We start from the raw sequence: 14,376 nt of genomic DNA, 5'->3' as shown, positions 1-14,376 counted from the left end.
TAGTTTACAGGCCAGCAGTTTAGACAAACTGACATTTTAAAAATATTTTATTGCAGGAAACTAATATAATGTCCTGGAGAAAAATATAAAGTGAAATGCTGAATATAGCAGTTCTCAGTACTTGGGGTTTTGGTCACATCAGGAGAAAAGTCAGTGCCTGACTCCTTTTGTTAGTGCAGTTCCCTTTTCATTTACCCTCTTGTGATATTTCTGCTTTTACTGCTTCCTTTTGAATTCCATTCCTAAAGAAAATACTATTAGAACACATTTCAAATGCACTTCTTTATATCTGCACCACAATGACACAATGATGATGGTCTGCCAAGATTTTAAGTGTCTTCTGGGTTGTCAAATACAAATTGTTTTATCTGACATAGTTTAAATGTGAAGTGCTTTTCTGGTATTACATTTCTTCAGAAATTGGTCATCTGTGATTTAACTAGAATATGTGGTCAATTGGATTACCACATTTTTAACCATCTATACATAAGATGTCTCTTCTCCCGGCCAGATAAGTTAAAAGTCCTGTTGATCCTTACTGATCAGTTCCACTATTTGCAGGGTTTTTTTGGACTTTTTTTGTTGTTGTTGTTGAGACGGAGTCTCGCTCTTCCACCCAGGCGGGACTGCAGTGGCGCTATCTCGGCTCACTGCAAGCTCCGCCTCCCGGGTTCACGCCATTCTCCTGCCTCAGCCTCCTGAGTAGCTGGGATTACAGGCGCCCGCCACTGCGCCCGGCTAAATTTTTGTATTTTTAGTAGGGACGGGGTTTCACCGTGTTAGCCAGGATGGTCTCCATCTCCTGACCTCGTGATCCACCCAGAGTGCTGGGATTACAGGCGTGAGCCGCCGCGCCCGGCCTGGACTTTTTTTTTGAATGGGTGTGATTATAGCACACTGCAGCTTTAGTTCCTAGCCTCAAGCAATCGTTCTGCCTCAGCCTCCTGAGTAGGTGGAACAACAGATGTGTGCTACTGCACCTGGCCTGCTGCACAATTATTATAAAAATGAATTAAATCCTACCTAGTGGGAGAAAATTGACTGTGATCTTATAATTTTTTGTTCCAGAAACTTTTATACTGTAGAGTATATTGTCAGTCATTAAGATTTTCTATTTTTAATTGGGTTAAAATAGGATTGTTGCTTTTTAAAATTACTTTCTGACATCATTGTTTCATGCATTTTTAATGCCTTTAGTCCAGTGGATATAGCAGTACAGGAATCTCCAAGGCAAATGTCAAAAAATAAAAAATAAGCAGATTAGGGAAAGGTATTCTGTGAAATTACCTTCTGATTGTAGTCACATTAACACATCAACTTAAACAATAAAAAATTGTATAATGCAATTGTATCAGGGGTTCCCAAGACCCCCTTCACTGAGGTTTGGTAATTCACTGAGAAGGACTCACAGGACTCAGCAGATAGTCATATTTAGGCTTTCATTTATTACATTTAATACAGCAAAAAGACACAAAGCAACATTCGAGAAAGGAAAAGGTGCGTGTGTCAAAGTCTGGAGGAAGCCAGGCACAAGCTACAGGAGTCATCTCCTGTGTAGCTAGCAGGATATGCTTAATTCCCCCAGCCTCAAATTTTGATGACACATGTGCAATGTTGTCTACCTTACCAGAGTTTCATTAGAGGCTCAGCACCCATGTTTTCGATGGAGGCTAGTCACATAGGCAACCTCTCCTCTCCCTCACATGTAACAAAACTCTAGACTCCCAGGAGGAAATTAATTGTTCATAGTAAACCACATTTGCACAAACAGTTTAGGCACAGTGAGCCACTCCCTTCTTCTAAATTAAGGAATGCTGGGAACCCTCCCAAATTCAAGGTCCCAAACACCAGCCAAGGACTAGCCTTGCAAGCAAGCCTTTCTAAGGATGGGTGTCTGATGCCTGCTATATGAAATCTTTGCTGCCCAGCAGCTATGCCCCTGAGTAAATTTTTGGTGTTATCTTAAAATTTTATATAATATAATAGCAAATAATATGATAGACCATAACATGGTACTGGTTTCAGTTGCATCATTCATATTAAATAGCAAGGCTGCTTACAGTTTTGACATTTGGTGACTACTTAACAGGTATTGGTACAAAAGTTACTATGGCAATATTAAGTAATTATAATCTGTCCTTCTTATCTGATTAACCTTTCAGTAAAATTGTGGGATAAAGTAGGCATAATAAGTTCTGATTTAAAATTAGAATAAAAATTGTCTTTCATTTTATTTTCATGGAGGGACCAGTTTTGATTCATATTGTACTAGATCCCTGTTTACAATTATGAAATAAGATCAGATATTCAATCATTTTTGTGAATTTTTTTTGCCTAAGTATACAATTAAAATTAATTGCTTTATGTGTTTTTATATGCTTCAATTTGGGAGATAGTACTCATATTCTGTTACCTTGATCTTTAGTGATTTGCAATTTTCAAGGTGACTCTGTCTTTTTATAATTTAGGGTAATAGCAAGTTCAGTGAGTATGTGCTTTAAAATTAATAATATTATTTTCTGAGCAGTTTTAGATTCACAGCAAAATTGAGAAGGTACAGAGATTTTCCATATTCCCCATGACCCCTGACATATGAATAGCCTCCCTCATTATCAGTACCCCCCATCGGAGTTCATCAGAGTTACAGTTGAGGAATCTACCTTGACAGACACATCACCCCCAAGGTCCACAGTCTACGTTAGGGTTCACTCTTGGTGTTGTACATTCTACGGTGTTGGACAAATGTGTGATGGCATGTATATACCCTTGTAGTATCACAGACAAAATAGTTTCACTGCCCTAAATATCCCCTGTCCTCCACTGTTTCGTCTCTTCCTCTCCACTGGTTTCTGGCAACCATTGGTCTTTTTGGTGTCTCAGTAGTTTTGCTTTTTCCAGACTAGTCATATAGTTGGAATAAAACAGTGGTGGATATCTTTTTGAATATTTAAACAATAAAGTTCCATGGTAATTTGATTCTGTCATTTTAGATGTTCTTTGTCCTTGCGTTTGTTTTCCTCATGTTGTGTTCATCAGAACAGGATCTGATGGCATATGATTTGACGTGCTGAGAAAGCGTGATCTCTGTAGATGTTTGCCACGTAACGGGGAGGGTGGGGAAAAATGGCATCATGCAGTATTCCACAGCACTAACTGGACCATTGTGCTCTAGGAGATGGGTCCAGATAGACTCTAGCGATGGGACAGGATAATCTCAAGAGCTGGACTTTATAAAACTAGAATCACAAAGTCTTGCATACTTACCTTGCACTTAAAAAGAAGATCAGGCAGTGAACACTACAGGTGAATAAATATGTTCCTCTCTGGTTCTCTTCCTTTTAGGGATGAGCTTGAAAACAGTCTATATTATTAGAATATGGCTCATCTACAACTAAATGCTCTGTCATAGGAAATGCCAGTGTTTTTCTTTACAATAAATGAAAAATAATTTTGTTTTCACCAGAGAGAGTAACAACTGTTGGCACATTCTGGCAGCTTGAGTGAGCTGATAGTTCTGTTCATATATATTTTTCATACCAGGTAGTACTCCCTGGCAACCTGCCACCACTGTGGAAGTGTTTCTTCTTAAGCTTCTCACTGAATGAACGATGTGGCTCAGAGTGAATAAGCTCTTTAAGGGAGTGATCTTTCCAGTGGTTCTGTCCATAGGAGGTAAAATGGGAGGTGAATTTGAGCCTTGTTTGTGCTAGGGAAAATAGCTAGAACTCAGTAGACATTGCCAGCATCTGCCCCAGAAGAGGATTAGTGAGAGTGAGTACATTGATCTCCCTTGAGCTCTTCTCCACTGGCAGCTGAAAAGTCTTTGCAAAGATCCTTGTCCCTGGTCTCTTCCCTATGTTTTGCCACATAACACAGCACAGCACCCATAGACCTACACAACAAAATGTACAGTTTTCCCCCCTTATCCATGGGGGTTATGTTCCAAGACCCCCAGTGAATGCCTGGAACTGTGGATAGTACTGAACCCTAGATATGCAATGTCAGGATAGAAGGAAGAGGATAAGAGTAAAAGGGGGAATAAAGAATGTGGAAGGCAGAGAGTATAGAGAGTAAATGAAGGGAAAAGAAGCAAGTGGATATGATGGAGGGTGGTAAAATGAGATAATACTTCAAAAGAGGAGTGGGGTATTTGAAAGGTGGAAAGAATATAAGGTGAACGTGCAGCCCCAAAACTTATCAGATAAGACAAACTTTACTTGCCAATATGTTAGTTGTGCTTTAAGTTTAATTATTTCATCATAGTGTGGCTATACTGATGATTTTAAGCCAGTCAGATATTCTGGTCAGCAAATCATGTGTGTGTGTGTGTGTTTTGATTATCAAAAATGAAGAAAGCAATTAATTACCCTTAATAACTATATGGTGGACACAGTCTTTTAAAACATTGATTCTGAAACTTTTTGGCCTGGGGTTCATTTTATATGATTAAATATTATTGCCTAGAGGTAACCAACACCCTGAATTAAGAATTTATTATGTCCATTCCCTTTTAAAACATTTCATTACATATTGTGTATGGTCATAAATAATATGTAGAATTTGTTTTCATGTCCTAAAATTGTATATAAATTGTTTTACACTCTACATATTTTGCAACTTTCTTTTGTCTGGTCACATTACATTTTTGAGGTCAGTCCTTATTGACACAGGAAGCTCTGGTTTTCTATCAAATGACTGGATCTCAAACTCTCTTCATAATGATAAATAAATAATTAAAATAAAGAAAAATTATTGCAAATTCCAAAGAGCTTTTATTTAAGTCGGTTGTGTCTTTTGATATTTACTATTTTAGAAATAAAAATTAAAATATTTTAAAAACAAGCATGCGGCCGGGCGTGGTGGCTCACACCTGTAATGCCAGCACTTTGGGAGGCCGAGGTGGGCGGATCACGAGGTCAGGAGATCGAGACCATCCTGGCTAACATGGTGAAACCCCGTCTCTACTAAAAATACAAAAAATTAGCCGGGCGTGGTGGAGGGCGCCGGTAGTCCCAGCTACTTGGGAGGCTGAGGCAGAGAATGGCGTGAACCCGGCAGGTGGAGCTTGCAGTGAGCCGAGATCGCGCCACTGCACTCCAGGCTGGGTGACAGAGTGAGACTCCATCTCAAAAAACAAACAAACGAACAAAAAAACACAAGCACGCACAGCCATACATTCCAATAGCCTTTAGAACTATGACCCATTCACCATTAGAGCTATGATGTTATGACACACCATGTCTATGAAAAGCTCCACTGTACACGTGAAACAGAATGAGAGTGAAAATGGCAAATAACATTTTGTATTATTTGACGTCTTGGCCCCTCATCTGGATCTTGAACTCCAGGGATTCTCAGATCATAATTGAGAGTCAACATTTTAAACCACATATGTGGTTGTGGATAAATGCACCCTTTATGATGAAATGGACTTTAAAGTTTCACTTATGTGTTTTTGGCTTTTTTCTTTCACTTGTCTTAAAAAATTTAAATCTCAGGCCGGGTGCGGTGGCTCACGCCTGTAATCCCAGCACTTTGTGAGGCCAAGGCAGGCGGATCATGAGGTCAGGAGATTGAGACCATCCTGGCTAACGCGGTGAAACCCCGTCTCTACTAAAAATAAAAAAAAATTAGCCGGGCGAAGTGGCAGGTGCCTGTAGCCCCAGCTACTCAGGAGGCTGAGGCAGGAGAATGGCGTGAACCCGGGAGGTGGAGCTTGCAGTGAGCTGAGATTGCGCCATTGCACTCCAGCCTGGGTGACAGAGCGAGACTCCGTCTCAAAAAATAAAAAAAAAAATTTTAAATCCCAACAACTTTGTTTATATAGTAAAAAGGAAAATATTTTTGTTATGTATTCCTTTCCTGTCTCATGGCACTGTGTGCTATTTGGATCTAGTGTGGTCCTAGACTAATCCTGTTCTCACATGGGAACAGTTAGAGCCCTTACGGCTCTTATTTTGCAAATAAATGTATGAAGTTTATCCAAGTATTTGAAAGGAAATTCTGAAGATAGTGGTGCATTGAGGAAAGACCATCTCATTGTAATTAAAATAGTTTTTAAAGTATATTTATTATGAGTTTTTGTAAATCCTGTGTCTCTACAATACATACATACAATGCTGTCATGTATATTTAAGCTTAAAATGGTTAGACATAAATTCTGTTTTAAAAAATGTATATCCACGAAGAATCTTAATGGAAAGCAAAATATGTAATAGAGACTGCTGAGTGAATAAAAGTAAGTAATAGTAAACAGTAAAAATGTAGAAAAATGAGAGATGATAGTTAATTAAACTTACCTGAATGAATTGTAAGCATAGGACATGTAAAATATAATAAGCCTGAATGCATAGTGTGTTGTGGGAGAGAGCAGGATGTGGGACTGTTTCTGTGAAGAAAGCATGTATACAAGTTAGTCAAATTATTGTGTTATTTACATCCTAAAAATGAAAACTTCATTTTCGGATTTTTCAGATTGGCATCCTACTAATTTGACCCTTAGTGATGAGACTTGTCAGAGATCCAAGAATCTGAAAGTTGATGATAAATGTCCATCTGTATCACCATCAATGCCTGAAAATCGGTCAGTAACCAAAGAACTGGGACAGATGAACTTAACAGAATGAGAAAAGATGGACACTGGAGTTGTACTTCTCTCAGGGAATGATACTCTCCATGACCTGTGCCAATCACAGCTACCAGAAAACAAAGAGAGCAAAGAAGGTAACAAAGAAGTGTAGAGAATTCAGTCCTAGAGTGCCTCTCCTTGGCTGCATAGAACTATAGTTCTGACTTAAAAAAACTTTTTCTGGTAAAATGTGCTTTGTGCTTACTCACCTTTTGCACTGAACAGAATACCTTTTGGCAGGATATTTGTGTTCTTCCTTTAACCAAAGCAACATCTAGATAACAGAGAATTAGGGGAAAGCATGATTTTCTTTAGGAAGTAGGATTATATTTAGAATATAGGGACTAGGTATGTTTAGGGACTAACATAGGATTATATTTAGGATAACTTAGTAGAGACCTAAAGATTGCTGACTCAAACACAATGTGGTTTCTTTGCTTTATTTTTACAGCTCTGAATTCACAGCTGTTAGTTATAACTATATGCACTATAATTTAAAAGACACCTTCCCACACCTGTAATCTCAGCACTTTAGGAGGCCGAGGTGGGTGGATCACGAGGTCAGTAGATCGAGACCAGCCTGGCCAATATGGTGAAACCCCATCTCTACAAAAAATACAAAAAAAAAACTAGCTGGGCATGGTGGTGAACGCTTGTAGTCCCAGCTACTCAGGAGGCTGAAGCAGGAGAATCGCTGGAACCCAGAAGGTGGAGGTTGCAGTGAGCCGAGATTGCGCCACTGAACTCCAACCTGGGCAATAGAGGAAGACTCTGTCTCAAAAAACAAAAACAAAAACAAAAAAACACCTTCCAAAAGCAAATATTAAGTGACTTCCTATCGTTTCTATGACTTTATGTATTATAGAATTGACTTTCCAAGTCAGTAATTAATGAGACTTATTGAGAATTTGCTGCATAGTATCTCCTTGGCTGTGTCGACATGAGCTACCACCTTGCGTTAATAAGTGTGTTCGCTAGGGATGTTGGTTTTGGCATTGACAGTGTTCTATCACCAATGCAAATAAGACCAGGGACCACTCTTGAGAACATTAATGTCCAAGCATCTTAAAATTATACATAAGGCTTTCATAATGTGACTTCTGCTCAGCTCTCCATCTTTAGCCCTTTCCCCCATGTGCCCTTTCTCTGGTCTTACTGAACTGCTGGTCCTGTCCTGCTGACCCATCCTTTGACTGCAGGCAAACACATACACTCTTTCAGGCCTCTTTCTGCCTTTTGTTGCTGCCTGTCATGCTCTCACTCTTTCCTGTCCCCTACCCCTTCTAATTAGGCTAGCCTCACTCTTTAAGCCTCAGCTCGGGCAGGATCTCTAGAAAAGTCATCTCTGACATGCTTTCTTTTCACTCTTTAAATCCTAGTGCCTAGCACGTAGCAAGACTCAATACATAATTGCTGAGTAAAATAGATAATGACTCTTTGTACAAAGATGATTTTCAAGATTGTTCCCTACAGTCAAGGAGCAAAGGGAATAGACATGTAAAGCAATAATTGACAGTTCGGGTGGTGGAGATGCAGTAGAAAAATCAGTAAAGTTCTAGGGCAGCCCTAAGGAAGGAGATACCTAGATACCTGTTTACCTGGGGAAAGATGAGGATGAGGGTCAACTTCACCTAGCAGTCTGTTTTTTATTTTATGTATTTTATTTATTTATTTTTAGCAGTCTGTTTTAAAAGATGAAAATATGAATACATTTGTCAGAATAATACAGGGAACCATTTCAGATGTTAGGAAGAGGTTGTACACCAATAAAGGTGTCCACAGTCATTTTGGAAATCATTAATAAGGTACTATTATGAAGTGGAGAACAGTATGCAGCATTGCCTGATAATATTGCTACTGCATTCCAAAATTTTGTTTTGTTTGTGATGGCTTTGTTCATTGATGTTGGGTGGATGAATCTGTGAGTGAATCTTCAACATGATTGTATTTCTTTAACCTGGTGGCATCTAGTGTCTCCCAGAAAGTGGTTTGTTGAAGTTTTGGAGAATTAGAAGTATTTCTTAAAGAAGTAAGTATTCCACTAAAGATCAAGCTTCATTTAAACTCTCAATTTATGAAATAAAATGAAATGTAATTTAAAATCTATTTTTATAAAGACTATGTCTTTTATCTAACTGTTCTAAGTAGTTTAACTGAACGTTTGGATTTTGCAGCAGAACAAGTCTCGGAGCTGACATCAGAGGAAGAGCAAGAAAGACTTAAAGGATGCGAAAATAAGCAGCCACAGGTGTGGAAACTTTTAAACTAAAATCTAAATTTCTGGTTTAATACTCTTTTCTTTGCTTTAATAATATAAGCTAGCCCAAATGAAATTACCTCTCAGACTAGCCTTTGAGAATCAATAGATCCTTACTTAATATTTAATTTTAAATACATTTAAACTAGTTATAAAACACAATATTGTTAGAATCTATCATAACTTATAGTTAATCTTTACCCTTGGAGTAGAGGCAAACATTCCAGAATTTTGTTTGCTCTTCCATTCTTACAATATCCTTACGGGATAAAGAAGGTAATGTCAATTATTGACTTATATTATTAAGCAACAGAAATTATGAACAATTTAACAGTGATGGCCACTGAGTTGGATTCATGGTATAAGAGTAATCATGGCCAGTGGCTCAAATTTTGCAGTTTATATTGCCAGTTACTAATGCCTAGGTTAAAGATGTGGCCTTTCATTGACTTCACGGTCTACATTCAGTGAGAGTGGGGTTATGAAATCAACCCAACTGCCTATTAAGGGAATCATACCTTGCAGAATGGGATCTTTGGTGTTAGGGTACAAACAATAAATTTCTAACTTTTTAGATGCAGAAACTTAGTAAGAATTATCTTTAAAGTTTTAGTTAGTGTTATTAGGGGACCGTAGTATATATTAGAACTGAACTGAAGAAGGTAGTGTAGATATATAACCCTATGATGTTACAGTATATAATTTGAATTAAAATTTAAGAATTTGCTTTTCTTTCTGATTGCTGTTGATTTGGGCTCCTAATAATTTGAAGATTGCCTACCCTCCAGTTAGTAATCTATAGAACTTACATGTAGTAATATATAGTACTTACATGTAGTAATATGTAGTACTTACATGTACTGTAGGGGCTCACTTTCCAAGTGAGGAAGCCTTTGTAACACTAGAAATCATCTGCTAATTCATTTTTGGTAGATTTAACACATAATGAATTAAGTTTATTCCAAACAAACAGTGACAAAGTTAAGTTTGCTGGTTCATATTTTTCTCCTCCTTTCAGCTAAGACAATTTTTTTTAAACTTCTTAGTTACAAGCCAGTGATTTGGGAGTAGCTAAACCTAGATGAAGAAGTTTAACAGTTAAATTTTCATTTTAATTATTTGTGAATTTTTCTTTGTTCATACCTGTTATTTAAGGACAAAGCTATTTTTAAAACATGTAGCCCAACAGAGAAGACACCCAAGAAACAAAACAAGCAAATTAATCTTCCACTTTTGCATCTGCAGAAAACGTCTCAAGAACCAGAAATGGCTAAGGATTGTGATAGAGAGGATATACCTATATATCCAGTACTTCCTCATGTGCAAAAATCTGAGGAAATGTGGATTGAACAAGGCAAATTAGAGTGGAAAAACCAATTAAAACTCATCATAAATGAGTTAAAGCAGAGGTTTGGTGAAATTTATGAAAAATACAAAATTCCGGCTTGTCCTGAGGAAGAGCCACTACTTGATAACTCTACAAGAGGAACAGATGTAAAGGATATTCCCTTTAATTTGACAAATAACATACCTGGTTGTGAGGAAGAAGATGCATCTGAAATATCTGTCTCAGTGGTATTTGAGACATTTCCTGAACAAAAAGAACCCAGTCTCAAAAATATCATCCATCCATACTATCATCCATACTCTGGGTCCCAAGAACATGTTTGCCAGTCATCTTCTAAGCTTCATTTACATGAAAATAATTTAGACTGTGACAATGATAACAAACCAGGCATTGGACATATTTTTAGTACAGATAAGAACTTTCATAATGATGCAAGCACTAAGAAAGCAAGGAACCCAGAAGTGGTTACGGTTGAAATGAAAGAAGACCAAGAGTTTGATTTGCAAATGACAAAAAATATGAACCAAAATAGTGACAGTGGCAGTACAAATAACTATAAAGGCCTGAAACCTAAATTAGAAAATCTGAGTTCTTTACCACCAGATTCTGACAGAACATCAGAAGTATATCTACATGAAGAATTACAGCAAGACATGCAAAAGTTTAAGAATGAGGTCAACACATTGGAAGAAGAGTTCCTGGCTTTGAAGAAAGAAAATGTTCAACTTCATAAAGAGGTAGGGTTTTACTTGCTGCCACTCTTTGTTTTTTCTCTCAATTATCTGGTCCATTCTGATTTTCCACTTAGGAAAACATATGAAAAGCATACAGTTTGGTTGTCTAAATCTGTAATTGTGTGTAGAAACAGATGATTTCTAAGTAATAGGAGTTTAGGAAAACTTTCTCATAATCTTTGTTTCTTAATTGACCTAAGTCTCTCTGTCAGTCTTCCAAGTGGCGTATGGATTGTGAAACTCATTTAGCCATATATCATGTGACCTTCAGAACCAGGAGAGGCGTCAAGAAAATCGCTAAAGGAAATGTGATGAGCTTGAGGGCTTTTTCCTTTTACCGACTTAAAGATGAGTTGTGTCTAACAATAAGATGGGAATACAGTAGAAAGGAAGCAATGACTAAGAAGAGATATAAAAATGTATCTATCAGGCGTGGTGGCAAACACCTGTAGTCTCAGCTACTAGGGAGCCTAAGGCAGGAGGATCATTTGAGGCCAGGCATTCTGGGCCATAGTGTGCTATGCCGATCAGGTGTTCACACTAAGTTCGGCATCAATATGGTGACCTCCTGGGAGCGGGGCACCACCAGATTTGCTAAGGAAGGGTGAACCAGCCCAGGTCGGAAATGGAGCAGGTCATAAGTAACTCCTGTGCTGATCAGTAGTGGGATCATGCCTGTGAATAGCTACTGCATTCCAGCCTGGGCAACATAGTGAGACCTCATCTCTTACTAAAAAAAAAAAAGAAAATAAAAAAAAAAGTATCCAGCCCTGAGAGCTGCAGCAAATATTCCTGGCCAATGAATCTGTTTATTGTGCTTTTCAGGTTTTTCTGTTTAACTCAAACTGCTGGAACTTAGAATTGCATCATGACCACTTTAAATATTTTTCAACAACAAGTATATACACTTTAATATATTTGTTAATATAACTACTCTCCACTGTTTCTGTTGAATCAGACCTTTATGTTATGTTGCTTAATAAAGTACAGTAAGTTTTGGCATATATATTTTTTCCATGTAAGTAGCATAAATGCTCAGCCAAACACTTAGTATATGATGCCAAAGTAGAAAGCTGAGTCTTCTACATTGATTAGGGCAGGCCTCCCACCCTCCGCTAAGGCATTAAATTATTTTGCCCAAGTCACACTTTTAACCTATCTGATTAATTTGCTGAATTTGTCTGATTCAGCATTATGGAATTGTACTGTCTCTTTTGGTGCCACAAAATGCTAGGTAATGGCACTTTAGGGGCTTTGGATCAATCATTTTAATCTTTTTTGACTTTAGCCCAGTTATCAATAGAGAGTGAGCTAAAGTAGATTCTTATACTGTATATCCTCCAGCTATAAACTTTTATGGCTATTGAATGTGAAATTTGGGAAGCATCTCATTTCCAGAATTCCACCCTAGCTCAGCAGTTTCACTCTGCTTTTTGTGTTGTGGCGGACTTGTATTTCAGTAAGCACCTTCACCTTTTTGATATCCCAGGATTCAAATGAAAAAAAAAAAAAAAGACAAAAGTTAGTGGGGGAAAAGAATAGCTTAGTGCAGAAAAGGGAAAGCTTCCTTTCTTTTCCTGAAACCTCACAGTGTTGTATCCTCTCAATCTGGCTGTTTAATGTGAAAGTCAAGTGGCAAAGACAGAAGAAGACATGCTTTGTGTCTTTATCTTCTTATTCATGTTTGTGCCAGTCAAATGAGGTAAAAATTCATAATACATAGTGAAGGGTGGTTGGGAATAAAAGCACAAAATTAAGAAGGGCCCTGCTTGAAATTTTGGAAAATTCTGTCTCATTCATTGAAACAGAAATGAAGCTGACTTTACAAAAATGTTGATGATAAAATTATAATAATTATAATTATATGATGATAGTCCCAGATGTGATAAAATTAAAGTAAGCACCAAATATTTTAATGACTAAAATTATAATTAAACTGAGTCAAGTGATGAAATCAGTGCAAACAGAAAAAAGTTCTTTGTATTGAATAAAGCAATAACAATCATCCTGAACATCAAACTCTCACTCAAGGTTGAAGAAGAAATGGAGAAGCACAGAAGTAATAGCACAGAATTATCAGGAACCCTAACTGATGGTACTACTGTTGGCAATGATGATGATGGACTAAATCAGCAGATTCCTAGGAAGGAAAATGGAGAGCATGACAGGTAAGCCTATAGCAGTGTTTAACAGGAGACAATTGGTCAAGCGTGGTGGCTCACGCCTGTAATCCAGCAATTTGGGAGGCCAAGGCGGGTGAATCACCTGAGGTCAGGAGTTCAAGACCACCCTGACCAACATGGATAAACCCCATCTCTACTAAAAATACAAAATTAGCCAGGTGTAGTGGTGCATGCCTGTAATCCCAGTTACTCAGGAGGCTGAGGCAAGAGAATCATTTGAACCTGGGAGGCGGGGGTTGTGGTGAGCTGTGATCATGCCATTGCAGTCGAGCCTGGGCAACAAGAGTAAAACTTCATTTCAAAAAAAAAAGCAAAAACATAAACAAAAACAAAAAACAGGAGACAATTATGTGCTATGAAATGAATCCTAATTTGGGCTAATATTCATGATGAACAGATTTTATACTTTTACTAGGATATTCAGCCTTCCTTGGTTATCAGAAAAATGCAAACTAACAATGAGACACCATGTTTTCCAATCATATTGATATTTTATTTAAAAAATCGGAAGTATTGGCAAATGTGAAGAAAAAGGCGTTTTCATACACTTGTTAAATGAAATTGATGAATCCTTTTTGTAGGGTAATTTAGTAGCATGTATCAAAATTTCAAATATGTCACTTCTTTAACCTAACAACTTCACTTTTGGGACAAGATCCTGCAGGAAAATATGACTTGTGTAAACACATACACATATGTGTTAAGGACATTGATTACATGTAGTATGTAACATACAATAGGCTAATAGGTTAAATATATATAATGTTAAGTATATATGATATATTTATGTTAAGGATATTTATATATGTTGCATATATACTTATGTATAAGGATATTTATTATAGCATTGTAATATCAAGAAGTTGGAGTTAGTCTAAATCCTTAGCAATAAGGAAATAGTACAATTGTCATACCCAGAAAATAATGTAGCATGCACTCATTTTAATAAAAGAAGTTGTTAGACCAGGAGTGTACTGATTATTTCACAATTAAAGTCTATTTAAAGCCTTTAGTTTGATGACACATCTTAAGCCAGTTTTGTTGGAATTCTCATAATATCTGCTGAGTTACAAAAGGAAGCTAGCTACATGCTACATTGACACTGTACCTTGTTAGCAACAGAATTCTAGTTATTAAATTTTTGTTTTTTGCTGTCAATGTGTGAGTGCTGAAATACCAGATCCTCAAATTAATCTGAATATTGCCAAGGGATTGCACATGGGGAT

The 14,376-nt window shown here is 37.4% G+C and overlaps 2 protein-coding genes across 2 annotated transcripts in view; one reads left to right on the top strand and one right to left on the bottom strand.

Moving 5' to 3' along the window:
* Positions 1-14,376, bottom strand: part of LOC117976680 (coiled-coil domain-containing protein 144A-like) — a 665,749-nt gene that overhangs the window by 59,298 nt on the left and 592,075 nt on the right. Inside the window, exon 3 of the mRNA XM_063598722.1 lies at positions 6,838-6,902. The gene's annotated coding sequence lies outside the window, so the exon portion shown is untranslated. The remainder of the gene's footprint in view (positions 1-6,837; positions 6,903-14,376) is intronic.
* LOC129393003 (putative coiled-coil domain-containing protein 144B) lies at positions 4,534-13,602 on the top strand. The gene is made up of 4 exons (XM_055101260.2): positions 4,534-6,723; positions 8,803-8,876; positions 10,131-10,970; positions 12,999-13,602. Exons 1-4 carry the CDS (start codon positions 6,633-6,635, stop codon positions 13,137-13,139), a joined length of 1,146 nt encoding a protein of 381 aa, XP_054957235.1. The 5' UTR covers positions 4,534-6,632; the 3' UTR covers positions 13,140-13,602.

Source organism: Pan paniscus, chromosome 19 (genome assembly GCF_029289425.2).
Source record: "Pan paniscus chromosome 19, NHGRI_mPanPan1-v2.0_pri, whole genome shotgun sequence".
Classification (NCBI taxonomy): Eukaryota; Metazoa; Chordata; class Mammalia; order Primates; family Hominidae; genus Pan; species Pan paniscus.
Note: the sequence above shows the minus strand (reverse complement) of the source record. Positions and strands in the feature narration are given on the sequence as shown.